This window comes from Lissotriton helveticus, chromosome 1_1, assembly GCF_964261635.1.
Source record: "Lissotriton helveticus chromosome 1_1, aLisHel1.1, whole genome shotgun sequence".
NCBI lineage: Eukaryota > Metazoa > Chordata > Amphibia > Caudata > Salamandridae > Lissotriton > Lissotriton helveticus.
In genome coordinates, this window is record NC_136057.1 from 473,647,624 (window position 1) to 473,674,370 (window position 26,747).

The 26,747-nt window shown below is 47.0% G+C and overlaps 2 protein-coding genes across 2 annotated transcripts in view; one reads left to right on the plus strand and one right to left on the minus strand.

Moving 5' to 3' along the window:
• LOC144811986 (cathepsin E-B-like) overlaps nucleotides 1–26,747 on the plus strand; it is a 461,737-nt gene that overhangs the window by 59,958 nt on the left and 375,032 nt on the right. The gene's annotated exons all lie outside the window — the stretch shown is intronic.
• On the minus strand, nucleotides 2,202–4,544 carry LRRC10 (leucine rich repeat containing 10). Its single transcript, XM_078654040.1, has one exon. The coding sequence runs from the start codon at nucleotides 4,347–4,349 to the stop codon at nucleotides 3,516–3,518; it is 834 nt and encodes a 277-aa protein (XP_078510166.1). The 5' UTR covers nucleotides 4,350–4,544; the 3' UTR covers nucleotides 2,202–3,515.

Here is a 26,747-nt window from a genome sequence, read left to right on the forward strand (position 1 = left end):
GCATCTGAGACCCCTACATAGAAAATCATCATATATATAAAAAGAGAAAGAAGAAGATAAATAAAAAAAAGGAAAATGTACTAAAGGAAAAAGTGAAAAGTCTTTTGAACATCTGACTTAGCAAAACGCATAGGGTTTTCACAATAACATTTTTGTATGTCTATTGATTTATGTATTACATGTTAGTTTAGTCTGTCATAGAACGGGTAGTGAGTGTAGAAGTATGTCTGGTGGAATGAATGGTATGAATTTGTGATGTTTTTATGGGGTTCCTCATTTTTGAAATAGCACCCTGTCAAACTATGCACTATCTAAATTGTTTTACATAAAATGTGTTAGAAAATATATTTGTACAAATAATCAAATACGAACTTTATAAAAGAAAAAAGAATAAATGAAATGAAAAATAAAAATATGTTCCAATGAAAGGAATGTCTGTTTGTCTATATATATTGCATCCTTGGTGAAATATGCAGTGATATAATCAATGGATAAAATTATATAGGTCTGCCTAGAGGTACTTTAGTGTTCTAAAACACAGGCCCCTACAGTGGACATGCTTTCATGGGCCCTCACATTGACTGCTTTCATTATAACTGTGCCCTTTTACTGGCTTCATGAGCACATTGTTACCCCACAGAGCTCTCTCTCTAATGACTCTGTAATCTGGCCAACCATAATCCTTTAAAGTTTGGCTTCGGCTTCCTTGAATCAAATCTGTGTTAGGGGTGCAATTTCAAATGTGAAGCAAATTTCCTTCTAAGGTTAAAGATTAACATTTGGTTGAATGAAAATATCACATTTCTAAACTTTTATCTAAAAATCTAGGCCCATAATATTTCACACAATGCAACGGAGCAAGGCAGGTTGCTACGCTATGTTGCATGAAGGGCTAAGAGCTGAACTAAGCCATATTTACAGAGATATGGGCATCTATCTCCCTGCACTGGTGCACTTGTGGTGGACTTGTGGCTGCCTAGTGGCAATGCAGGCATCCATGCTCCCAGGCAAGGCAAGGGTGCCTGCATTGTGGGCAGGATTGTTTGTGTGAAGGAAGGCACACCTTCATGCACAAAAGCAGTCCTTGGAGGCTTATTCCTCTTTGCAAAGAGGAAGAAACAAGGAGCAATGAAGATATTTCTCCTCCTATGCCAACCTCAGGTGGGCGCTCCATGTTGGCACAAACTAAGGTTTACAGACTTTAGTAAATCTGAGTTTGCTGCAAAATCCGTGGATGGTTAAACAGGAATGCTCATGCTCCACCCATGGAATGCTTGCCTGCCACTAAGTTATTCAAACCCACGTAAATCGGGCTTTGCCTGATTTAGTAAATCCTGAAATACATTTTGTGTCGGGCTGAATCCCAAAAAAATGACCCAACCCCGATGCAACATGTTAGTAAACCTGGAACCTGGGTTGCAACGAAGAAATATGCTGCTGACACAGTACAATTTGGCACCGAAATATATCTGTTTTGCCATGACTTAATACAAGTACTTTCTTCCAACATACCAAAGGCCACCTCAAGCAGTGCACTGCATGGCAATTCACACGCATTTCAGCAATAGGGCACATCAATGTATTATTACCTATGACAGCGTCAGTACTTATGTTTGGGGCCCTAACATACCCTCCCCCCAGAGTCATCCTGGTGGGCCTTTTACTCTGGTCCTTCACCTAACAAGCAAACACACTGATCAATTCCTCAACATTGGCTGTAATCCACTGCAGCGATGCAGTCCCTTTGCTCCTGTAGTTGTTTTCATATATTGTGTGGCTCTTGTATACTTCGTACTGTGGATTGAGCCGCCTGTAGGTGTCTGGCTGAGTTCTGGTTGTGGGTGTGTGTTCATGTTATGGAACGGTTGAGAGCTTTGGAGCTGAGAGTGAAGGCAGTGCAGTGCAAGTTTCTGCCAATGAGTGTCAGTGAGTCACACAGATGTGAAGACCGCATGCTCATCCAATCCTTGGCCGCGCTGAAGATCACACAATGCAATGCTCACATATGTGGCAATTGTAATTAAGATTCTATCGGACAGTGTTTGAAGGAGGAACACAGCTGCTGAAATACTGAGAACATCATAGGAAGAGAAAATGCTGTGTTTACAAGTGAGGAGGTGGGGAGAGAGAGAGAGAAAGAGAGAGAGAGAGAGGTGCGAAGGGGAGGTGGCACAAGGAGGTGGAAGACAGAGTGGACTGTCATAGATGAAGAGGGAGGAGATATGGTAGGCGGAATGCAGATGGAGATTTTCAGAAAAATGTGTGTCATAAAAGTGTGCACCTGTCTAACATAGAGAGATTTCAGACGAATGTGATGTGAGGGGGAGAAAGGGAGTGATTGAGCCACTGAAGAGCACCTCCCCTTCCACAAGTATTAGTACGGTTTGTTTCACAGTCTCAACTTTCAGAACGAAAACATGTTCGATTATAATTATCAATAGCAATATCATTGTTTTTACTCATTTATCTAATACTGCTAACAAGGACTGCTAAAGCCAATAAGTCTGGCGTGTTTTAGGCTTATGTTTGTTGTTTTAAGTCTCATCTTTAATTGCGAAGGTCACACCTCTTTGAAAGGATTCCTAGTTAGGCTTCTCTGGCCACGCCGCTTTTTAATAAGCCCCTAACGTTTTCATTCCACTTAAAGCACTGAATAAAAAAATATTGTTATCGAACCTCTGCAGCTTTGTGCAATATGCACTAAGTCAGTGTGGTTATCATAGATTGACACCGCGTACCTAACCTTCTCATCCCTATAATGCGGCAAACCCAGTGGTATCGACTTCATGAACATGCATTAAGGTGTACGTGCCGTTTGGTGGCACACCCTTTTATGTGGTGACATAAGTTGTGTCCAGGTGCTACTGCATAACTAGTGAGATCTCCCCTAAAAGGTAACTTAGGCTGGACACTCTAGAGCTAGATAAAGGCTTTTGGCATTTATGAGCGTACAGATAGTCTTCATTGACCTACATAACCTCTGTGCAAAACCCCCATATGTTGTGCTTTTTATAAAGTATGAACCCTAATATTGAATCTAAGCACTGGGAATACTCCACGACCCTTTGCTAAACGATTTACATGCGACATACAGGCTTTCATGGCATGGACATATATTTGACATTATTCCCAATGCAACCACGCAGAGATGAATTCTGCATCACAGGTCATCACCCAATTGTATTGGTTTAAATAAGTATCCTCATACATTCAACATGTGACACTTTGCTCCAGTGAATTAGCCTTATTATCATCATGCAATATTCAAATAATTTGAGATAAATTACCAAAGTTGATTACTTTTATTAACATATATTTGCACTATTGAATGCATCTTTTATTTTCTAAATCTGAAAATAAATATTCTTTTTGGATTGTAGGAAGTATAAATACATAGACAGTACCTATGCAGGTGCTATTAATGCAAACAGAGTGGGTTCACACATCGCTATAATAGCTACCTTTGCACCCGTGCAGCTCTGTCAATGACATGCTTTTCCAAAGAGTTCACTAATTCATTGAGGAGTGTCCTCTTCTTTGGCAACAGGTTGTGAATCCTTGTTTTCCATTATTTTCTCAATTTCCTGTTCAATTTCTGACCGCTTCTTTGGCTCGGGGCTTTCTTCCGACCAGTTGCCGACCCTCCTTACCCCCTTTGCGACTCTTGGCGCGTTGCTGCACGGGTTATGGTCATAGATGACCAGCTTGAGCGCTGGCAGGCGCCTGAGACTAGGGAAGACCCTGATGCCATTTCTGTCCAGGTCGATCACCTCAAGGAAGGGCATCTCTAGCAGGACGCGTGGAAAGTCGCTCAAGAGGATCCCGGACAGCCATAGGGTGCGGAGCTCCTTAAGCTCTTTGAGCTCCTTGGGGAGCTGGCGGATGGGATTGCATCCGGCGTGGAATGTCTTAAGGTGCTTCAGCTGGCAGATGACGTCAGGCATCTCCGTGAAGTAGTTGTATTCAATCCACAAGGTATGCAGGTTGTCGAGACGACTCAGTTCAGATGGAAGGTTGCGAAGTCTATTGTTGCCAAGATAAAGGATACAAAGCTGGCTCAGTCGACACACCACCAAAGGCACCGCCTTGAAGTTGTTGAAATCCAGGGCTAGAATTTGCAGCTTCTGCAGAAGTTCTAACTCGGGTGGAAGAGAATTCAAGTTATTGTCGCTGAGGTAGAGCTTGAGGAGTTCTGTGAAGGAGCAAACCTGGAGCGGGAACCTCCTCAACTGGTTGCAACTCAGATCCACCATTTTGTCGATTGGCATTTCTTCTAGCTCCCCAGTGAGGAATTCCTGGCACTTCTTCGATGGTATGAAGGCAATAATGCCCTTAATCGTGTTGCCCATCGCCACCTGTCGGGGTTCCTTTCTACATTTCAGGGAGCATCCGCGCCGCACAGCTGGTAGATCCTCTTGGGTCTACGCGTTGAGGGATGTGCTGGCGGTGGCATCTCCTCAGGCCATAGTGTTGCAGAGTTTACATGGCAACTATCACTGCCCTCAAGGGCTGTGCAGCGCTCCTGATAACAGCGAGGGTGTTGGGGATGTTACATTCCCTTCCAAACCGCTGCAAATCTGAGCTCTTAACTCCAGCTACAACAACCGTGAACGGCTTCTCTTGAAAAACCTCTATTTTTAAATGAAAGACATGAGTATGCGAGGCACTTTGCGTTGTAACATGTGTTGTTCCTGCCTCCTCTCTTGATTGGTTGGAGCAGGCTTTCCAAAGGCTGCATTTTTAAACGTGGATTAAAGTTAACTAAACATCTTAACTTTTGAAGTGTTACTCAGAGACGCCACGTGCAATCCGATGCTGTTTAAAATACCAGAGAGGGTTTAAAAATAGCTCTCAACACTAATGGTCATTTTATTGAGGGATTTCGAAGTGTGCCAAATCATGCACTTATCCGCACTGCAGCGAGCTATGTGGCCTCTAGGAAATGCTAAACTCAACCCCTACAAAAGTAAACAAACACCACTGTTGGCTGCGGACACTCTGCTGCAGCTGCAGACGCTGGAGGCCTGGGTCTCCTCAGCCCCCTCAAACCTCACTATCCAACACATTCCATGGATTCTAAATATAACCCCTGGAGCCGGCTGCCAAGGTCACGGCTCACTCTTTCTTATTAGTGTGATGTGTCATTCAGTGAGACTTGCTGTGAGCAGCAGCCGAAATGTTTTACCTCCCCTTTTAGTTCAAGAGTAAAATCTGAAAGGCCAGCCCCCCTGACTGCACGGCGCTTGACTTACCTTGCTTGTCTGCAGCCTTACCCTTTCTTAACTGCTGCTGTTTCTATCGGTCACGTGCGCTGATGGCAGTTACAGGAAAGTCGTACCACCCGGCAGGACCTGGGTGCAGCCCACTATTAAAACTCGGAATTAATAACCTGAAATTTAGCAATAATAATGATTGAATCCTCTGTGCCCCGCTGGTTGGTGGGGACTGTCACTGGTCACGTGCAGCCTCACATCACCAGGTAGCGGTCCCAGAGGCTGGGATGCAGATGGCCGACCATGAATGCACTTGATTCTGCTAATGGCCAGTCCTCTTCTGGGTGAGTTTGTGTTGGGGCGATGTTCAATGGGAGGCAGTCAGTGTCAAGTGTGTGGGAACAGCAACGTTTTTGCAATTCATATATGACCTAGCTCCAAGAAGCAGCATAGTGCTCATAAGAGAATACTTTTAACGCAAGAGGCACATCTGGACATGAACAGCTGTCCAGTGAACAATAAAGAGTCTCCTTGGTTTGGGATTACTGAACCTATTCTCTGATATGGGGGAGGGGCTTGAATATGCAATTAGGGCATTTCTAGACAGCAGGAAGTAGTTGTGTTTTCACAGGTTTACATCTCACTTTCGCCAGAATAGGAAGATTCTTTTTTCAAGTGGCAGAGCCGGGATTAGCTGCCTTTTAATGTGAGTTGAGTAGATTGGATAACATAAAAATGAACCAACCAGGCATGGTGGGAGCCCTTGCTTTCATGGTGGGGTTGACACGTTTCATGCCTAGTCGCACTGAGGGCCAAATGCATTTCTACAGGACCAGAGAAAACCCTAATCAACTAGGTTAGGTCTTTAAATTAAAAAATTATGAATATACCATCAAACACATATGCTCTATTTATAGCAGATAAAGTGGGCTGGATTAGGGAACAAGAAAACTTTATGTATACCCCATGACTAATTCGGTCTATATATGAGGACCCTCAGGGAAGACTCGGAGCTGCTAGTCCTCAATACATTTGATGCAATGGGGATGCGGCAGATACCCTTCTTTGCTTCCAAGGTGGGTATACCCTACCCTAGATCCGACGTTGGCATTTCTAGGGACCACAACCGCAGACAGTTAATTTAGCAGTCGCGGCCGGTGCAGGTAAGAGCGGTGAGTCGAGGGGGTAGTTGACAGACGACGGAATAGATAAAATAAAAAAATAAAAAAAACCACTTAGGCGAGCACAAGGGTAAGTGGTTTCCATTTTTTTTTAATTGTATTTTCCCTATTCTGTCAACTGCCAACTTCCCTCCCTTCCGCCCCATAGCCCTTACCTGCACCGGCTGTAATTTAGCTCTCTTTTTATTTACAAACAGTTTCCATTCCAAGGCTGCTGCACCTGTGTAACCCTTTTCAATGCAAAACAATATCAAAGGCATTAATAAAGTTAATTTCAATCATATGCCATAGCCTTTCATCTACTTCCCATCTCGTCCAATAGGGGGGCAGACAAGCTTATATAATGTGTAACTGTAGCACCATTAACACAGCCAATGTGGGCTGCAACCATGTAACAACAAAGTGTTGATGATTATATGTTATATGTTGTAAAACAAACAATAAAAACTATATTGAGATAAAAAAAATGCAAGTATATTAATGTGGCATGACCTCGCATGGGATATACTTCAGTTATACTGCTAAGAGTACTTAGTCTCCTGATTTCACAAGTTTAAATAACCTCTTTCTCCATTCAGACAATAGCAGGAATTCGCAAACGTACTTTCTTTTTTTAGTCGTTCCCTGGCTTCTCAAGTTCACCTGAGCTTCGTGAGAATGCCACAACAGTTTGGGGCACATTTACAAGGGCATCGTGCCATTGAAGCGTCACTTTTTCCGACACTCAAGTGACGCAATGCCCTGCTCCATATTTACAAAGCAATGCTAAGCCACTTTGTGTGGCTTAATGTCGACTTGTAAATATGGGTCTTTTTGTCGCAGTTTTCTGTGGCAAAGGGACATGCAATAGGTGTTGCTGTGGGCGTACCCATGCTACACCCATTGCTTTTTTACACTGCCCCAGATTTACGAAGATATCTAACTCTGAGGAAGCTCCAAAAATAAACGCCTTTGAAAAGGAGGTGTTAGAATTGCGCAAAGGGAAAACCATTAAATTTTTTTATCTTGCTATGTGTGCTGCATTCATACACGTAGAAGGAGCAAAACCCCATTAATTATTGTTTTTGTGCATGAAGGCGTCCCTTCCTGCACAAACACAATCCTCCCTGCAAAGCAGGCACCCTTGCATGGTGCAAAGGTGTCTGCACTGGCGATAGGCTACATTTTAATGCCAGCGTAAAGGAAAACAGAGGTGTGCGCTGTATTATTGTCTATATGATGCATTCCTACGTTTATGAAAAAGCGCAGCGCGGCACTGCTAAATTGGTTGCAAAAAGAACAATTGATGGATGGAATGCTGAACAATGTCAAACATTAACCCCTGGTGCAGAGATCTGAACCTAAATCCATATTTCTTTTGCTCACCATGCCATTCCAGTTTGGACCCAGCCATATGCAAATCAGACTTGACCCTGCTCTCCATGGGAACAGTCTAGCCCGATCTGCCATGCCAGGTCCCCCCTGGACTGGAAACAGGCATCCTAGGACTAGTTTCAGGGTATCACCCCTCATCAACCAGGCTAGCCTGACTCCAGTGGCTTGACGAGCAAGGGAGCCAAGTCTGGGCATACCCATCCCACTTAGGGTGACAAATGCAAAAAGAACAAACGTTGGATGGAATGCTAAACAATGTCAAACATTCACCCCGAGTACAGAGATCTGGGCCTAACTCCATCTTTTTTTGCTCACTGTAGGAAGGTGGCTACCTGACTATGGTTACCCCAGATTTTTTGCCTGTGTTTAGCTGGTTTTTTGACTTAGTTGACCTGGTTCCCTGCTAATCAGGGCCCCAGGCCATCTGCTCTCTCTGTAAAATGGATTCCATGTACCCTAGGTACATACCACAATTGGAAATGGACTCCTTGTCAGCCCCTGTATAATGCACTATAGGTGCCCAGGGCATAGGGGCCACCAAGGCCTACCAGGGGCTGCAGCATATCTTTTGCCACCCCTGGCTGGTTCTTAAATTGACACAACTGGCTGATCACTCAGCTGGGGTAAGGTGGTGTAATCACCCCTTGCTTAGATATAGTATACCTATATCTAAACCTATATCTGGACACATATTAACCTGTGAGCCACTCCTATGGAAGGCCTCATCAATCCTGGAGGCAGAGTGCGTGGTTTCATGTGAGATGGAGCTCTAGCATGAGCTGAGCCTGTCTGCAGCTGTCGGGAACAACTCCCTAAGCTGTTTCAGGATAATGCCATACCATATACTCTTAAGTGCCTTATAATCCTCCCGGTTATATAGCAACTCTGGTTTGGCTTTATCAAAACATGTCGTGTAAGGTGTCATACGATTTGGAATACTATCCCCTCGCCAGTTCTGGCGACGGGGATAGCATTCCACCCCTCTAGAGGGGTAAGACATGTTCCTTTACTTTAATGCGGTTAATTTCTAAAAGGGCCTTAGATCCACAAAATGGATGCCTCTGCCACAGACAAGAGTCTGGACCCCTGCAGCTGACCGAAACTCAGCAAATGGGGCCTGGACAAAGGGTTTCCTGCCACAGGAGGGTGTCACCACCCTCCAGACAGGAGATAGTGGATTGTAGCAGGGAGGTCTGAAAGAAACCAGACACTGCCTGGGGCGCACAAGGCTGCCCCTTGCATAATCCGGCCAAACCGGTTCTGGGGCACTCCAGCCCTCGTGCCAGGGCGGCCTGGATCAAAGGAAAGGGGTGTATCCACCCCCTTCCTGGGTCCCACCCATAGGGGGGGGCCTAGCAGGTAATCACGCCCCCCAGATTCGAATAAGAGTGGGAGCAGTGCCAATGCACATCAGATTTCCTGGAAGAAACATTAGAAACGAAACTCTGGACCCTTGGACCTCCATCTCAACGTGGAAGCCCGAAGAATCTCCCTTGTGGTCAAGGAGTGACCACCCTGCAGCAGCAGGCACCATCCAGCCCTCGATGTCTACTTGGTTGCAGTTCCCGCCGGAACTCGAGTGACTGAGATCGACGAGATTAAGCTTGCCTGCCTTCCAGCAGCCCGATCCACAGTCCCTGCAGAGCTGAGACCCGTGGAGGCGACCGGAAGTGTGGGGCATGCCATCTTGAATTGACCACGAGACGCTGACCGTGCAGCCCATGAGTGACCCTCGAAGCTGTGCACCGGGGTTTGAGAAGCCCCAACCCTGAGCCACTCTTGCACCGAAGCTCACCCCTCTACACTCATCGAGTGCTGCGTGGGGCCCTTCTGCTACTTTTGGCTCAGTGCGTTGGCCCGGTCACTTGCCAGCCGGCTAGTGGCCCCTGTGCCGACGAAAACTTGAAACCGACTTGTGAATCTGGTTGCTCCAGATCTGCACCAGCTCTCCTGAAAAGGAGCCCCCACTCTGACCTTCCTGGTTCGAGTGAGAAGCAATCTCCCGGTTCCGCGTGGATTGCTTTTGCCAAGTGTTGTTTGCTCCAATCTTGAAGCCGACAGCGCCGACGGTGAGAGCCTGCGTGGGACAGATCGTGACCTGCTCCTGGACGTCGTAGATGCCCCAGAGCCCACGTGACAGCGGAGAGAAGCACCGCAACAGCGACCTGATTGCGCCCGACATTGCCTGGTTCCGTCCTGGTTCCACCCTGGTCACTGCTGAGTGACCCAGACTCTGTCCCCTCTGCTTTCAGGTACTTTTCGACTCGAGTCCACCCTTGGACTCCACCGGACACTTCTCTTTCACCCCGCCTGCAGCCCTTTCAGCTTCAAGCACCAAGAGCCTGCGTGACGAAACCCGACTCAACTTCGACCCTGTGCACCCGCTTCCTGTGGGTGAGGTAACTTTGCTCTGCCGGTGTTCCCACACTGGTGCACACCTCTAGGGTCTGTGTCTTAAGTTTTGTTCCTCTAGGTTCAGCGGAAGTGTCCTTAAACTCTAACTTTGTCATTTTTACGCACCATTGGTTAACATTGGTGCATGCGTGCGCTTTCCGCACTGCTCCCGAATCCCGTGGGCCTCTCCCGACTTCAGCACTGCTTGTCCTGACTGCTCCCAGCGATTCCCTAGGCCCTAGGCCTAACCACTGTTCGATTGGTATCTCTTATACCACTTGTTTAGTATATGGTTTGAGTGGCCACCCGCCCTCATCCATAATTGTGCAACTTGTATGTTTAAACTGTGCTTTTTGATTTAACGCTTGTGCCCCTTTATTCATAAAGAATACTGGGGATTGTTTTTAGTAATAAACACATATATTTTTATAATATATACTTGTGTGGTGTCCTTTCATTTGATATTACAGGATTGTATGTGGTAAAACAGCTCGCTTAACACGACCTCTTAAGTTAAGCCTTTAGGCTGCTTAGTCCATGCTACCCCTAGGATAGCTTGTCTAACAAGGTTGACTTACAACCTGACACCATAAGGGATTGTTTGGTCTGATAATAGGTGGTTCCAGAATTGGAAACATCACCTATCAGGCCAACTTCTCACATTGGTGAGCAGCGGTGCGGATTTGAGCTTGCTGTTGTTTTACCATTGCAATCTTTTATCAAATTGAAAGATCACATCAAGTACCTCTAGGTACATATAAATCAAAAGCTTAGCATATTAAGTTCTACTGGACTTAGTAGTTGTAGATTAAAGGGATTAGCACACCCTGGCTACAACTCACTAGTAAGGTACAGTAGGGAAACACTTAGTGTAGGTAGGTGCATCACTTACACCACACTAGAGTCATGTCTGACACAGGAAAAGCCTCAGGGTCTACTCCTGTGACAGTTGACCTTACCCAGGCAACTTCCAGCTATGACAAACTAACCCGAAAGGACTTGATTGCCTTGTGCAAATCAAGAGGGTTAAAAAGGGGCAGAAGCCCCACCTGTCCAATCCTGATAGCCATTCTAGAACAGGATGACTTAGAAAGGGCGAAGGGAATTTCCCTAGGATCAGGAAATGGAGAGAACCTACCTGTAACTGGTACCCCTCAGGAGGAAGAAGAAGGAGAAGAGGGGGATGAGGACTCAGAGGTTGAGGACACAGAAGACCAGGGTCAGGAGGGTAGCCAGGTCCAAGTTGCCAGGCTTAACCAGGCCAACTTAGACCTACTGGGAAATGGAGAGGGCCAGCACCTCCCCAGATCCAACCATGTCATTCTCCCAGGCAACAGAAGAGTGAGATCTCCCTCAGGGGACTCTCATATTTCTAGTGCCTCTAGAGAATCTCAGAGAGGCATGACTGCTTCTCAAAAGCTAGAGCATAGGGCCAGAATGAGGGCTGTCAAACTCCAAATAGAGAGGGAGGAGGTAGCCTTGGCTCAAGCTAGACTTGCCTTGGCAAGAGAGCAAAAATTGTGTGGCTTAGATGCCACTGGTGGCAGCAATATTCCTAAAGAGAAACCCAGGTCCTATGATAGTAGAAACCTGACAAAGATTGTGCCCCCCTACAAGGAAGGGGATGACATCCACAAGTGGATAACTGCTCTTGAGAGAGCCTGCATGGTACAGCAGGTTCCTGAGGAACAGTGGGCAGCAATCTTATGGTACTCCTTTTCAGAGAAAGGGAGAGATAAGCTCCTCGCTGTCAGACATGAGGATGCAAACAATTACAAAGTCCTGAAGAGTGTCCTAATAGATGGGTTTGGCTTAACCACTGAACAGTACAGGTTGAAGTTCAGAGACACCCAGAAGACACAGACACAGGACTGGACTGATTTTGTTGATTGTGCTACTAAGGCTCTGGAGGGTTGGCTACATGGCAGCAAAGTACATGACTTTACAGGATTGTATAATTTGATTATGAGGGAGCAGATCCTAAGTAATTGTCAGAACCAGCTCTTACACCAGCACCTGGTGGACTCTGATCTGACCTCTCCCCAAGAATTGGGAAAGAAGGCAGACAAGTGGGTCAGAACCAGGATTAGGCCTAAGAATCAGGACAGTAACCAGAAGAAGGAGTCTACCAAGCCTCAAGATAAGGGTGGGGATAAAAATAAAGAAAAGACTTCCCCAGGGCCCCAAAACTCCAAGAATGGGGGTGGGTCCCAAGACACTTCTTCAACTGAGAAAAAGGCTTATTGTTATGCCTGTAAACAGGTTGGGCATTACAAAACAGACAACTGTTGTCCCAAGAATAACAATAAAGAGAATATACCTCCAAAGCCAGCTCCAACACCTCCTGTTACTGTCAGCAGTAATCCCCCAGGAAGTGGGAGCACACCCAGGAATCTGGGTGGGTTTACTTTTGGAGCCCAGGAGGACCCTGGCGTATCCAGGTCCCCCTCCCCAAATAATCTTGTTTATGAGATTGGCATGGGGTTTGCCAACTTCTCTGATTGCCCAAATACTTTGAGCAAATATAGACAAGAACCCATCATCAATGGTTTGAAAGTTGAAGCTTTTAGAGACACAGGGGCTAGCATCACCATGGTGGCTGATGGCATAGTCCCCTCTAAGCAACTTTTACCTGGTGCCACATACCAGGTTACAAACATTGATGGAATCCAAACAAATCATCCCATGGCAGTAGTAAGTCTCAGCTGGGGAGGTGTCATTGGCCCAAAGAGAGTGGCAGTGTCACCAAACTTGCCTGTAGACTGCCTACTTGGTAATGATTTGGAAATCTCAGTCTGGGCTGAGGTTGAACAGGAAATCCATTCTAGAATGATAAATTCCAGTGGAAAGGTTAGTGGGGCTGTAATGGCTACAGCCCCAATCCAAGATGTCCTTCCTGAAAAGGTTGGTAGGGCTGAGAAACTCTCTGCCCCATCTTTAGCAAAAGCTCTTCCTGAACAGAATAGCAAAGCTGTTATGATAACAGCAGAAACCCAAACTGAGTCTCCTCCTGAAAAGGTTGGTGGGGCTGTGATGGCCACAGCCCAAACTCAAACTGATATGTGCGTTGTGAAGCCTGAAATGATGGATAACTCCACACAAACTGAGAGCATGGAGGAGGAAGAGAAATCTCCCCCTCACCAGACTTTAGGACAGGATCAGCCTCCTCAGGGAACTGATCTTACCCCTGATGAAGGAACTGCCCCAGAGGTGGTTGGGCCTAGCCTGACAGAACCTCTGATGTCAGTGGACCCTTCACAGGTGGGACCCAGTCTGGAGCAGGTAACCTGCCCCTCTCTCCCTTGCCTTAGCCAGCCCAGGGCTGCAGAGGACAAGAAGGACAGTGAGACCCAGAGGGCCCCCTGACAAATAAAGCACCCCCATCCAAAGATTAGGTGCACCAAAACTAGTAGCCCTGGTAAGGTGAAAACTTTAAAAACTCCTGAGGGAGCCCCCTTAAAAACAGTTAGGGACCTCCCACAGATGGATTCTGTTGGGCACAGCCAAACCTGGGACCCAAAGGACCCAAACCTGAACTGTCCCTCCAGCAAGCCAAACAGAGGGACCCAGCCTCCAGCTTTAGGTAGCCAGAGGTTGACCCTGAGAGCACAGTGCAACTCAGTTAAAGAAAGAAAGGCACACATGGTGGAAGATAATTGGAGGAAGCTAAACCCTAAATTAGTAGAGCCTCACTTCAATACTCCATATCCAAACCAGCCTTTAACTTTGCATAAACACACCCAAGGTAGTGATTCCCTATGGTGGAGACCCTCTAATACCCAAAGGGTGAGGGACTGCTTAGTGGACCATGAGACAGGGGGTACCCATGCTAGTGCAGGTACTTCCTTATATGGCCACTCAGGCAATATAGGCTTACCTGGCCAAGGATAGCCTTATCTCCTTTCGTTTGGGGGGGGGGGTATGTAGGAAGGTGGCTACCTGACTATGGTTACCCCAGATTTTTTGCCTGTGTTTAGCTGGTTTTTTGACTTAGTTGACCTGGTTCCCTGCTAATCAGGGCCCCAGGCCATCTGCTCTCTCTGTAAAATGGATTCCATGTACCCTAGGTACATACCACAATTGGAAATGGACTCCTTGTCAGCCCCTGTATAATGCACTATAGGTGCCCAGGGCATAGGGGCCACCAAGGCCTACCAGGGGCTGCAGCATATCTTTTGCCACCCCTGGCTGGTTCTTAAATTGACACAACTGGCTGATCACTCAGCTGGGGTAAGGTGGTGTAATCACCCCTTGCTTAGATATAGTATACCTATATCTAAACCTATATCTGGACACATATTAACCTGTGAGCCACTTCTATGGAAGGCCTCATCAATCCTGGAGGCAGAGTGCGTGGTTTCATGTGAGATGGAGCTCTAGCATGAGCTGAGCCTGTCTGCAGCTGTCGGGAACAACTCCCTAAGCTGTTTCAGGATAATGCCATACCATATACTCTTAAGTGCCTTATAATCCTCGCGGTTATATAGCAACTCTGGTTTGGCTTTATCAAAACATGTAGTGTAAGGTGTCATACGATTTGGAATACTATCCCCTCGCCAGTTCTGGCGATGGGGATAGCATTCCACCCCTCTAGAGGGGTAAGACATGTTCCTTTACTTTAATGCGGTTAATTTCTAAAAGGGCCTTAGATCCACAAAATGGATGCCTCTGCCACAGACAAGAGTCTGGACCCCTGCAGCTGACCGAAACTCAGCAAATGGGGCCTGGACAAAGGGTTTCCTGCCACAGGAGGGTGTCACCACCCTCCAGACAGGAGATAGTGGATTGTAGCAGGGAGGTCTGAAAGAAACCAGACACTGCCTGGGGCGCACAAGGCTGCCCCTTGCATAATCCGGCCAAACCGGTTCTGGGGCACTCCAGCCCTCGTGCCAGGGCGGCCTGGATCAAAGGAAAGGGGTGTATCCACCCCCTTCCTGGGTCCCACCCATAGGGGGGGACCTAGCAGGTAATCACGCCCCCCAGATTCGAATAAGAGTGGGAGCAGTGCCAATGCACATCAGATTTCCTGGAAGAAACATTAGAAACGAAACTCTGGACCCTTGGACCTCCATCTCAACGTGGAAGCCCGAAGAATCTCCCTTGTGGTCAAGGAGTGACCACCCTGCAGCAGCAGGCACCATCCAGCCCTCGACGTCTACTTGGTTGCAGTTCCCGCCGGAACTCGAGCGACTGAGATCAACGAGATCAAGCTTGCCTGCCTTCCAACAGCCCGATCCACAGTCCCTGCAGAGCTGAGACCCGTGGAGGCGACCGGAAGTGTGGGGCACGCCATCTTGAATTGACCACGAGACGCTGACCGTGCAGCCCACAAGTGACCCTCGAAGCTGTGCACCGGGGTTTGAGAAGCCCCAACCCTGAGCCACTCTTGCACCGAAGCTCACCCCTCTACACTCATCGAGTGCTGCGTGGGGCCCTTCTGCTACTTTTGGCTCAACGCGTTGGCCCGGTCACTTGCCAGCCGGCTAGTGGCCCCTGTGCCGACGAAAACTTGAAACCGACTTGTGAATCTGGTTGCTCCAGATCTGCACCAGCTCCCCTGAAAAGGAGCCCCCACTCTGACCTTTTTGGTTCGAGTGAGAAGCAATCTCCCGGTTCCGCGTGGATTGCTTTTGCCAAGTGTTGTTTGCTCCAATCTTGAAGCCGACAGCGCCGACGGTGAGAACCTGCGTGGGACAGATCGTGACCTGCTCCTGGACATCGTAGATGCCCCAGAGCCCACGTGACAGCGGAGAGAAGCACCGCGACAGCGACCTGATTGCGCCCGACATTGCCTGGTTCCGTCCTGGTTCCACCCTGGTCACTGCTGAGTGACCCAGACTCTGTCCCCTCTGCTTTCAGGTACTTTTCGACTCGAGTCCACCCTTGGACTCCACCGGACACTTCTCTTTCACCCCGCCTGCAGCCCTTTCAGCTTCAAGCACCAAGAGCCTGCGTGACGAAACCCGACTCAACTTCGACCCTGTGCACCCGCTTCCTGTGGGTGAGGTAACTTTGCTCCGCCGGTGTTCCCACACTGGTGCACACCTCTAGGGTCTGTGTCTTAAGTTTTGTTCCTCTAGGTTCAGCGGAAGTGTCCTTAAACTCTAACTTTGTCATTTTTACGCACCATTGGTTAACATTGGTGCATGCGTGCGCTTTCCGCACTGCTCCCGAATCCCGTGGGCCTCTCCCGACTTCAGCACTGCTTGTCCTGACTGCTCCCAGCGATTCCCTAGGCCCTAGGCCTAACCACTGTTCGATTGGTATCTCTTATACCACTTGTTAAGTATATGGTTTGAGTGGCCACCCGCCCTCATCCATAATTGTGCAACTTGTATGTTTAAACTGTGCTTTTTGATTTAACGCTTGTGCCCCTTTATTCATAAAGAATACTGGGGATTGTTTTTAGTAATAAACACATATATTTTTATAATATATACTTGTGTGGTGTCCTTTCATTTGATATTACAGGATTGTATGTGGTAAAACAGCTCGCTTAACACGACCTCTTAAGTTAAGCCTTTAGGCTGCTTAGTCCATGCTACCCCTAGGATAGCTTGTCTAACAAGGTTGACTTACAACCTGACACCATAAGGGATTGTTTGGTCTGATAATAGGTGGTTCCAGAATTGGAAACATCACCTATCAGGCCAACTTCTCACACTCACCTTGCCATTCTAGTTTGGACTCAGCCATATCCAAATCAGTCTTGACCCTGCGCCCAGTGGGAACAGTCCAGCTCAAACTGCCAGGCCAGGTCCACCCTAGACTGGAAACAGGCAGCCTAGGACCCGTTTCAGAGTATCACCCCTCACCAGCCAGGGTAATTTGACTCCACTGGCATGGCGAGCACTGGACCCATGTCTGGGCATCTCTTTCCCACTTAGGGCGACAAATGCAAAAAAGAAGCAAAAGAATGATGAATTTACCCCCAGATCTTTTGACTGGGGGTGAATGTTTGATTTGTTCCGCATTCCGTCCATCATTTCTGTGTCCTTTGCTTTCTCACCCAAAGTGCGTAGGGTATGCCCAGATGTGGATCCTGGGCTTACTGTGCCCCTAGATTCAAGCTAACCTGGCTGATGATGGGCGATACCCCAAAACTGGTCCCAGGATGCTTGTTTCTGGTCCAGAGAAGACCTGCCTTGGCAGTTCAGGCTAGACAGTTCCCATGAGGAGCAGAGTCAAGAATGATGATGATGGCATTGTGAGGAAAAGAATGATGGATTTAACCCAGATCTCTTGACTGGGCCTGAACATTTGATTTTGTTCCCCATTCTGTCCATGATTTGTGTGTCTTTTGATTTCTCACCCTAAATTGCTTTCAGTGCCATGCTGTGCCAAAATGCTAATGGTAGAAGAAGTGACATCATATGCCCTTTGACCGCCAATTGATACCATAGGAAGTGACTTCATATGGCATTTGACCCTTGTGACATCAAAGGCAGTGATGTCATGTGATCGTTGCCCTGATGGAATTACTGTAGTTGCTTTCAATGAAGATAAATATCTATAATTTGTATTGGTTACCTAGCCTTCGTCAACCATATGCACCTCATTTTTAAGTGTCCGGATATCCCAATCTCATCTACATGCATGTAGAGCAGGACCCTTTCTTATGTGGGCACTAACCTATTTACACCTAACCTCTTCTCACCTATATGAATTATTTCCAGTCGCACTTAACTGCTCAGTCCTCTTACCTCTTTATATCTAGACTCCACTCATTTTGAACACTCTGCCACCTCTTACACATAACTCGCACACGTGTTCACAACAAGGTGCACATTTCTGACACAACACTTGTAACTCACCAAAACAGATCGCTAACACAAGCACAGCCAGGCACACCTTCTTAAAACACACAGTCAAATCTCCATACCTTACACAGACAACTAGACACAATGGTCCAGACTCCCCTTTTGAAGACTCACATCAGGCCATACTTTCCCAAAAAGCAAACGTTGATTACACACTCAGGACAGCCAAAGATATATACCTAATACAATAAGCGGCATACACAAACAGACACAGAGCCAATTTACACATGTTCTTAACACACACCCACAGTCATAAACATGTTCCAACCTACACACATTACCTGCACTGTCATATGAGACATTACTTTCATACTGACCCAAACTTCTAGAGAGGGAAATTCAGACATATTCTTTCTCTTGATTTCTGCCATTTTCAACACCAGCACACACACATTTTCTCTATAAGCTTTCAAGTTTCCCCATTCCACGAGTGAGTGGTTCATTTTCCATGATTTTTTGCATTTTTTATTTTCACCCTGTCAATTTTAGTCATAGATTTCTAACAAGAGAAACAGGATGGGTACTAAAGAAAAGCAAGAATAAATCCTGCACTGTAGCTGACACCCAACCCCCTTGTACAGCCATACAGTTAAACCTATATGCATGTCAAACACACATATTAGCATTGATACTACACTAACACATTACTTACAAATACAACCAAACTTGTTACCTTCACTTACTGCCAGGTGCATATAAAACACACACAACCACACCGTAAAACACCCAAATAGAAAGGAATTGGTTATATCAGGGCGTTGGCCAAGAGCATAGATTTTGTGGGGCATGGCCCATGAGTAATGGTTGTGGTATGAAAGTAGAGTCTAGAGGTCTATCTAACGTCAGGAAATCCATGAAACATTGTGCAATATAGTGACGTTTTCAAGCACAGCATGCATGTTTTATGAGTGCATTCTTATTTGAGGAATGATCAGGTACATGTGTGACAAATTGTCTATTTAAAAGCATATTGGGCCAGTATCATTGGCAAAGCCTACAACTGTCTAGGGAGATTTTGCACAAAAAACGTGTGAACATTTGAAAATCAGTTTACAGATGTTAATGTGCGGCACAATGAAACAGTTACATTGGTCAAAACAGGCTAACATTCAACTTCACAGAAAGCTTGGTGAGGGAGGAGAGACAGCAGGGGCCTCTTTTAACTGATTTATTAGCAGGCGTTGATAAAAATTGAACATTTCTAAGTCCACTTGATCAATTCTATTTGTCAAATCTTATTGAGTTTTAACATGACTCACTCAGGTTCTGGTAATGCGTTGTTTGTGTTCAGGTTCAGGGAGGACCTACTGTCTCAGTTTTGGCTGGAATGTTCCCATGAAGAGCAGGGTCAAAACTGATTTGCATATGGCTGGGTCCAAACTGAGGTGGCATGGTGAGCGAGGGAACCATGGGTTGGTGTGCTACCCCGAGCTATTACCAGTGGTTAGACTTGTTGCAAGCAGCCTTCCATCACCTTTTGTGTATTCTAAGTTTAACTTAGACAGATACATTCAAATTAAGCAGAGACCTGGACCTGTGGATTCTACCGAAGAAGGATGTCCTCCTACCCTCCTGCTTGAGTCCTGCCTTGCTTACTGAGAAGTAAGACTAGACCTGCACCCTTCATCACCTGTTCTGATCGGGGACATGACAGGCTCCGGTGAATGCGACTCTTCGTGCTACAGCGACTGCCAGCGATGACCGGCAATGCAAGATCTGCACTTCACACTAGAGCATTGGCAGCTCACGGTGACCGCCAATGCCAATCTCCAGCAATGACCATCTGGGATGCCCGACAGGATCTTCATGCCTCAGCAACGACCACCACAATGCCCGGCCTGCTCTTCACGCTACAGTGATGACCTTTATCTCTCTTAACCTCTATTCACCCCAAGACGCTAAATTCAGTCTTGCCTCTCTTTGCCTGTAGTCACCTATAAACCCTAAAACCACCCTTAACTCTCTTACTTCCACCCACCCCATGACAATAAATTCAACCTTACCTCCCTTTACCTCTTCCCATCCCAAAACCCTAAAAACACCCTTACCGTCCTTTACCTCTGGCTGAGTTCTGAACATTTCTCCTTCGATTTTAATGTTTAGTTCAGATAATTTCAAATAGCTTTAGGTTTCTGTTGTCCCATCCGAAGCTAGTCACTGCTGTACTCAATTTGATAATTCTGAAACTCTGGTAATACAAAACTATCTGTCTAAACTATCACCCTTATCTTTACGTCTATCCATAACTAAACCACTTTTTTTAAATAAGATAAAAAGTATGTCATTTAAAAAGAATACCTTCTTGTGCGGTAAAGGTGCAAATTCTTACCTGTGTGGTATTACCTGCATGCTAAAGAATTTGGGCCTGATTACGAGTTGCTCGTATTATTCCGACTCATGCGTAAAGTACTGTTTGTGCATTGGTTGGAATTATAAGTTTGAAGGTATTTTACAACATCCGATAATTATCGGCTGTGTTAAATAACTCAACATTTGTTACAATTCTGCAGATCAAACCTGATGAAATTTGACAGTGGAAAACATACAGGGGCCTATTACCAACGATTAGCGATATTTATCGCTAACGATGCTTAGCAACACATTTTTTAACGCTAAGCATCGCCGGAAATTATCGCAGAGATAAATTGCTATTAGCGAGGTTTATCTCAGAAGTGATAATAATCCTCGCGCTAACTGCCAAATGAGAGAGTATCGCTGGAAAACCAACGATAATCTCTCGAAGTTTGGCGTTAGCTTGATGATAGGGGCTCACAAACTTAACCATGATATCCACCTTCCATAGGATATCATGGCTAAGTCAGGAAAAAACCAGGGGGCATATTATCAAGGGGGCTTATCTCCGCTTTTTTGGCTTTAAAAGCCAAGAAAATTATCTCCCTATTACCTAGCTGTCGCTAACACCAGTTAGCGACAGCTAGTAGGAGATAGCGACCATCTTGAGGCCCACTTTGCATGTCAGTGATATTTATCACTAATGACATGCAAAGTGGGCGTGCCAAGATGTTAGCGACTGGAAACAGTCGCTAACATCGCTATCTCCTATTACCAACTTTTGGAGATATTCGCGCTAAGCGCGAATATCTCCAAAAGCTAACACCTGCCCTGAGCAGTTCTTAGCCATGTTATCCAATGGGAGGTGGATAACATGGCTAAGAGCATTAGCTCGGTAATGCATGAATATCGCTGAATTTTCAGCGATATTTATGCATTGCGGCCGTTTTTTATCACATTTGCGATAAACCTTGGTAATACCAAGGTTTATCTGCGATAAAAATCGCCGCAGCTCAGCGGTAAATGTTTGTCTCTAACCAAGCAATAGCGATAATTATCGCTATTGCTTGGTAATATGCCCCCCGGTGTAAAAAAAGCAGTGCTAACCGCGGTTAGCGCTACTTTTTTTTATCACTAACAGGGCTAGCGAAATCCTTGATAATAGGAGAAATGTCGCTTAACAACATTTCTCCTATTATTTTTCTCTGGAACGCCCCCTTTGCATCTCATTAGAGATGCAAGGGGAAGCGTAGAGAAAAAGGGTGCTAACATGTGAATTTGCGTGTTAGCACCCTGTTGCTGATAGGGAGATAATTTTATCTCCGCTTCCTTGGCTTTTAAAGCCAAAAAAGCGGAGATAAATCCCTTGATAATATGCCCCACAATATTTACTGTATCATGGGGATTTTAATGCGTCAAACACCAAAATCCCCATGCTATTCCCCGTGAACTCGTGATAGGTGTTATTTATCGCACCCAATAACGTACCCCGTGGTAAGGTTATTTATCAGGGGTGATAAATAACACTTTAAATCGTGATCAGCCTCTGTGTTGTAAAGGTCCTGCATGGTGAAGCCTGCATGGTAGAGAGGTGTGATGCAGCGGCCAGTGCAGCTGTCTTCGAAATACAGGGTTCACGGTTCGAGCCCAGGCTCCTGTGGCAGCTCAGCTTAGCACCAGGTGACTCTGGGCTAAAGCTCACTTAATTTCCACGACGGTGAGTAGTTCGTGCTTTACAAATTTAGATTTACATGGTAAATGTCAAGCTCCAAGGGGACAAATCCCAAACACACCTACTCAACGGAAAACAAGAGCTGTTTTGCAAATGCTTGAGCCGCCACTGCTTACGGTGATTACATTTCAACCGTTTTCGTACTTCACAGGTGCCAAGAAGAGGATTAGCACTACACAAATAAGACCAACCTCCCTAGAAGTGGTCTGTCTGGCCGACCTGCTGGAACTCGTTGTCTCTACACAAGACAACAAACAGCCCTGGCGTGTTTCATCCTCGGTAGGCCTCGCCAGAGAGGTGTGCCTCGAGAGGAGTCTCCAGGCACGCCGCTTCACTAAGGCAGACACATAGGGACCTAAAAACCTGATGAACATGTTTGCGCTCCCGCTTAAAACCACTCACGCCCTCGGCCAATATTTCCCTTCATTTAGTTTATAATTGTCATTAGCAAGACTGGTTCTTTAAAGAAATATTTAATAACTAGGAAAACATCTATGAAAACATTCTTAATCGGGAGAGCTATATGAAATAAGTTATTATGATTATTACCATTATTGCTGCAGACACACAACAATGACCATACATTATTACTGGGCAAATTAGGTTGCTCTGCAAGATGCCAAAGACACAACCAGCTCCACCAACCACTGTGCCAAAAAGATGAAACTGCCAACGGAGGCGCTCCATGACAGCATTGTCTTGGCCCAACTGCATAGGATCTCCCAAACTTTCTTTGGCAACATCTCAAAATGAGTTTGAAAGTGGCATTTTGGGTCAAATATAGTCACCTGGAGGGATCCCTTCAAAATAACTTTGGGGCATATTATCAAGGGGGTTTATCTCTGCTTTTTTGGCTTTAAAAGCCAAGAAAGCGGAGATAAAATTATCTCCCTATTACCTAGCTGTCGCTAACACCAGTTAGTGACAGCTAGTAGGAGATAGCGACCATCTTGGGCCCCACTTTGCATGTCAGTGATATTTATCACTAATGACATGCAAAGTGGGCGTTCCAAGATGTTAGCGACTGGAAACAGTCGCTAACATCGCTATCTCCTATTACCAACTTTTGGAGATATTCGCGCTAAGCGCGAATATCTCCAAAAGCTAACACCTGCCCTGAGCAGTTCTTAGCCATGTTATCCAATGGGAGGTGGATAACATGGCTAAGAGCATTAGCTCGGTAATGCATGAATATCGCTGACTTTTCAGCGGTATTCATGCATTGCGGCCGTTTTTGGTAATACCAAGGTTTATCTGCGATAAAAATCGCCGCAGCCCAGCGGTAAAATTTTGTCTCTAACCAAGCAATAGCGATAATTATCGCTATTGCTTGGTAATATGCCCCTTTGAGCGCTGCGAGAGGGTTGAACTGCAGAAACTGTGACCGCATAATGAATTCAATGGTATCTGTTTATCAATAGTTTATAGGATTTCCCGCACATAGGATAGATTGCAAACCTGCATGATTGTAAGAATCTTAAATACAGGGCCAGACGGTCCTACAGGGCAATCAGGTAGACCCTGAAGGTTTGGTCTGACACTTCAGTGTGGAGGCTTTTCTTTGGCAATTCATTGGCATGCTTTTTAGTCTGGTGGGCTGGTTTTTGGGTTTCGCCTGCCGAAAGGCTGCGCTCTGCGCAGACTTTCAGCGCAGGTGAAATCCTATGTCTACACTAAGCACTTCGGGAACGTCCCCCGGCTCTCATTGGCTAGCTCCATAAATGGAGGCTAGCCATTGGGTGCCGGATCTGTCCGTCAAGGCCGGACCAGATTCGGGGGCGTTCCCGAGATTTTTTCCCAGGGCGGAGTTACGTTTTTCCCCGTTCCCTCCCCTTTCACTGAAAGTGAATTCAGATGCGCTGTCCATTCCCGCCCCCTCCCGCCGTCCGTCCGCCCCCTCCGTGTGCCTTTCCGCCCCCCCCCCCCCTCGCTGCCCTGTGCACGTTTCCCGCCCCCTCCCGCCCCCTCCCGCCGTCCGTTGCCGGAGACTCCCTTTCGCGTCGGGCAGGTTCCCAAGCCCAGCCCGCAGCCTCCGTTAATGTGAGATTGCCCGGCAGTCCATTCCCGCCCCCTCCGTGTCCTCTCCCGCCCCCTCCCGCCGTCCGTCCCGCCCCCTCCGTGTGCCTTTCCGCCCCCCCCCCCTCGCTGTCCTGTGCACGTTTCCCGCCCCCTCCCGCCCCCTCCCGCCGTCCGTTGCCGGAGACTCCCTTTCGCGTCGGGCAGGTTCCCAAGCCCCGCCCGCGGCCTCCGTTAATGTGAGATTGCCCGGCAGAAGGCTCCTGACAGTGGCTGCGTGAGGCTTCAAAGGCGGGGGGCTGACCCCTGCGTGCCTGGCATTCCTGCGGGCTGCCCTCCCCGGGGCCAGGGAGCATGCCATGGTCGGGCCGTGCGCCGCCGGGGGAGGTGGCCGCCCCTTTTCTCACCGTCAGACTGATGGAAAGTGCGTTGTCATGACAATAAAGGCAGGATCGCTGACACAGGGAAGAGATTCGCCTTATCTGCGCCTCGCTTCCTGCATACCAAGTGTACAAGCCAGGAAGAAGTGTTCGTGCGGCAGACGAGGAGTGACTCGCGGCGCTCGAGTCTGCGGTCTCTGCCACCGAGACGGGCTGTGGTTTGCTTCAGAGAGCGGGCCCGCCTGGAGAAGACCATTGCACCCTCTGAGCCGAGCGCCAGTCCGCGGTTTATGAAGGATATCTATCTATCTGTGTGCGACCTCTCCTCAATCCTTAACATGTCGGATGTTTGATCAAGTCCATCTTAGAGCCACACTGATGTCATACGTTAGGCCGAGGGCGTGAAAGTCGACCAGGCCTTACATACTATTGCCACTGCCGGTATCGACCACATTTAACCATTTCTAGCAATCTGGTATTAAAATGCACCGTCTGCCAGTAGCTCCTCTGATGCTACTGTTCATGGGAGCGAGCAAAAGAACTGTCAGTCAAACTCGTGGATTTGCGACAGTCTCTCTCTGAACTGTCAAGAATCGTGGCAGTACGTAGTATGTTGTGTGTGGACCCTGAAACGTTGAAACATCACTATGGTTTGCCAGTATGGACCCTGAAACGTTGAAACATCACTATGGTTTGCCAGTATGGTACAGTACACCACCATAACCATCGCCACTGGAATGGTCACTGAGGACAGTTACACGACGTCAAATTACATCACTAGTGACTAGAGTGACTCCCTTGGGAGTGGCTTGTGCCATCAGCTCAGAGTAGAGCATACTTGTCGTGGCTTCTAACTGTACATACCCTGTGCTCGCTACATACAAGGGCACCACTAATACAGTCAAGCACCGTAGGTACTGTACACAGGATATGGCCTTTTCCCATTATATGCACTGTTATTGAACATTTCTAGAACGACCCAGTCATACCCCCGTAATGATTTACAGGCGAGCAAAGTCCATCTGTGTATGGACTTTTAACACTGGCTTTTGCATCCCAAATACCCAACCAAATGTGGGTGACTTGATAGATAGCAGTGTATCCAGCATGTGGCCAAAGGTCATGTGCATTATCACTCGATTGATGATGTGTAGCTTGCTGAATTGAACACTGTCATTGTTGTCCTCAGTGGTATCGTTTGAGTTTTCATCATTAATGGGGGAGTGCGCTGTGGGTTTAAAGTATTAATAAAGGCACTTCTAACCCGCCCCGCTACGCCGCAGATCCAGCTATAGTATGTTTGAAGTGGAAATGCAGGCACTTCTCGGGTGCCCTGCTATACACCTGATATGCCAGCCCTAGCAGTTCTTAGCGGGGTCTGCTGATGTACGTTCAAAGTAGTAAATCAAGCACTTCTCAGCTGCCCTGCTATACATATAATAAAGTAGACCCAGCACTTCTAACGAAGGGTGCCATGTGCTTGGTGGGGCAGTTCAAGGAAGTCTCGCCTGAGCTGCCATATGTTTGGTGGGACAGAAGTAAACCGACACTTCTCAGCAGCCGTAATGTACAACAGTGTACATACTTCTCCGTATGGCTGCCTATACACTCACTAGTTGAGAGCAACAACACGTCTAATCAGGGGTTTTAAGACATAGGACAGAGGGGCAGCAGTGTTACTGTGCTTTCAGGTGCATAGACCCAGGGCTTCTTGGCAGACAGCTGAGCTATTCGTTTACTGGGGCAATATACACTCAGTGTTGCTATAAGTGCATTCGGACAGTAGTCGCACTTTATGCGTTTAGTAGGACAGAGAAACACTCCTCGCCAGGGCTGCTCTTTATCTAGGGGTCACTGAATGTCCTCTCCAGCTGTCTTAGTCTGCTTTTCGTTCAATAGGAAGCACGTCTCACTAAGATTAAGAACGTCCAGCACAACAAAGCCTGACACCTCAGCAGGGAAGCTCTAATAGGATTTTTTTAATGTAACAGTAGGGGGTTCATCCCAGATGATCGCATCTAGCAATCCAAGACAACGCCACCCGTCACCGCTCAGAAGTCGAGGCATTATGTGGGCCAGCAGTCACGCGGGAGAAAGGGCCATTTCCTGCAACAGAGTCCAATCCACGGTCAATGCAAACTACATTATTGCGTTTCACTTAGCTTGTTAAGGTACGCTTATAATTTCATATCCGATTGCCCCCTCCCGCCCCCTCCCGCCGTCCGTGTCCCCTCCCGCCCACTCCCGCCGTCCGTGTCCTCTCCCTTCAAGAATGCTTCGAAGGGCTCAGGTGCCGCGGCGTCAGGCAAGTCAGCAGAGTCCTGTGGGGCAAGGGAGGGGAAACG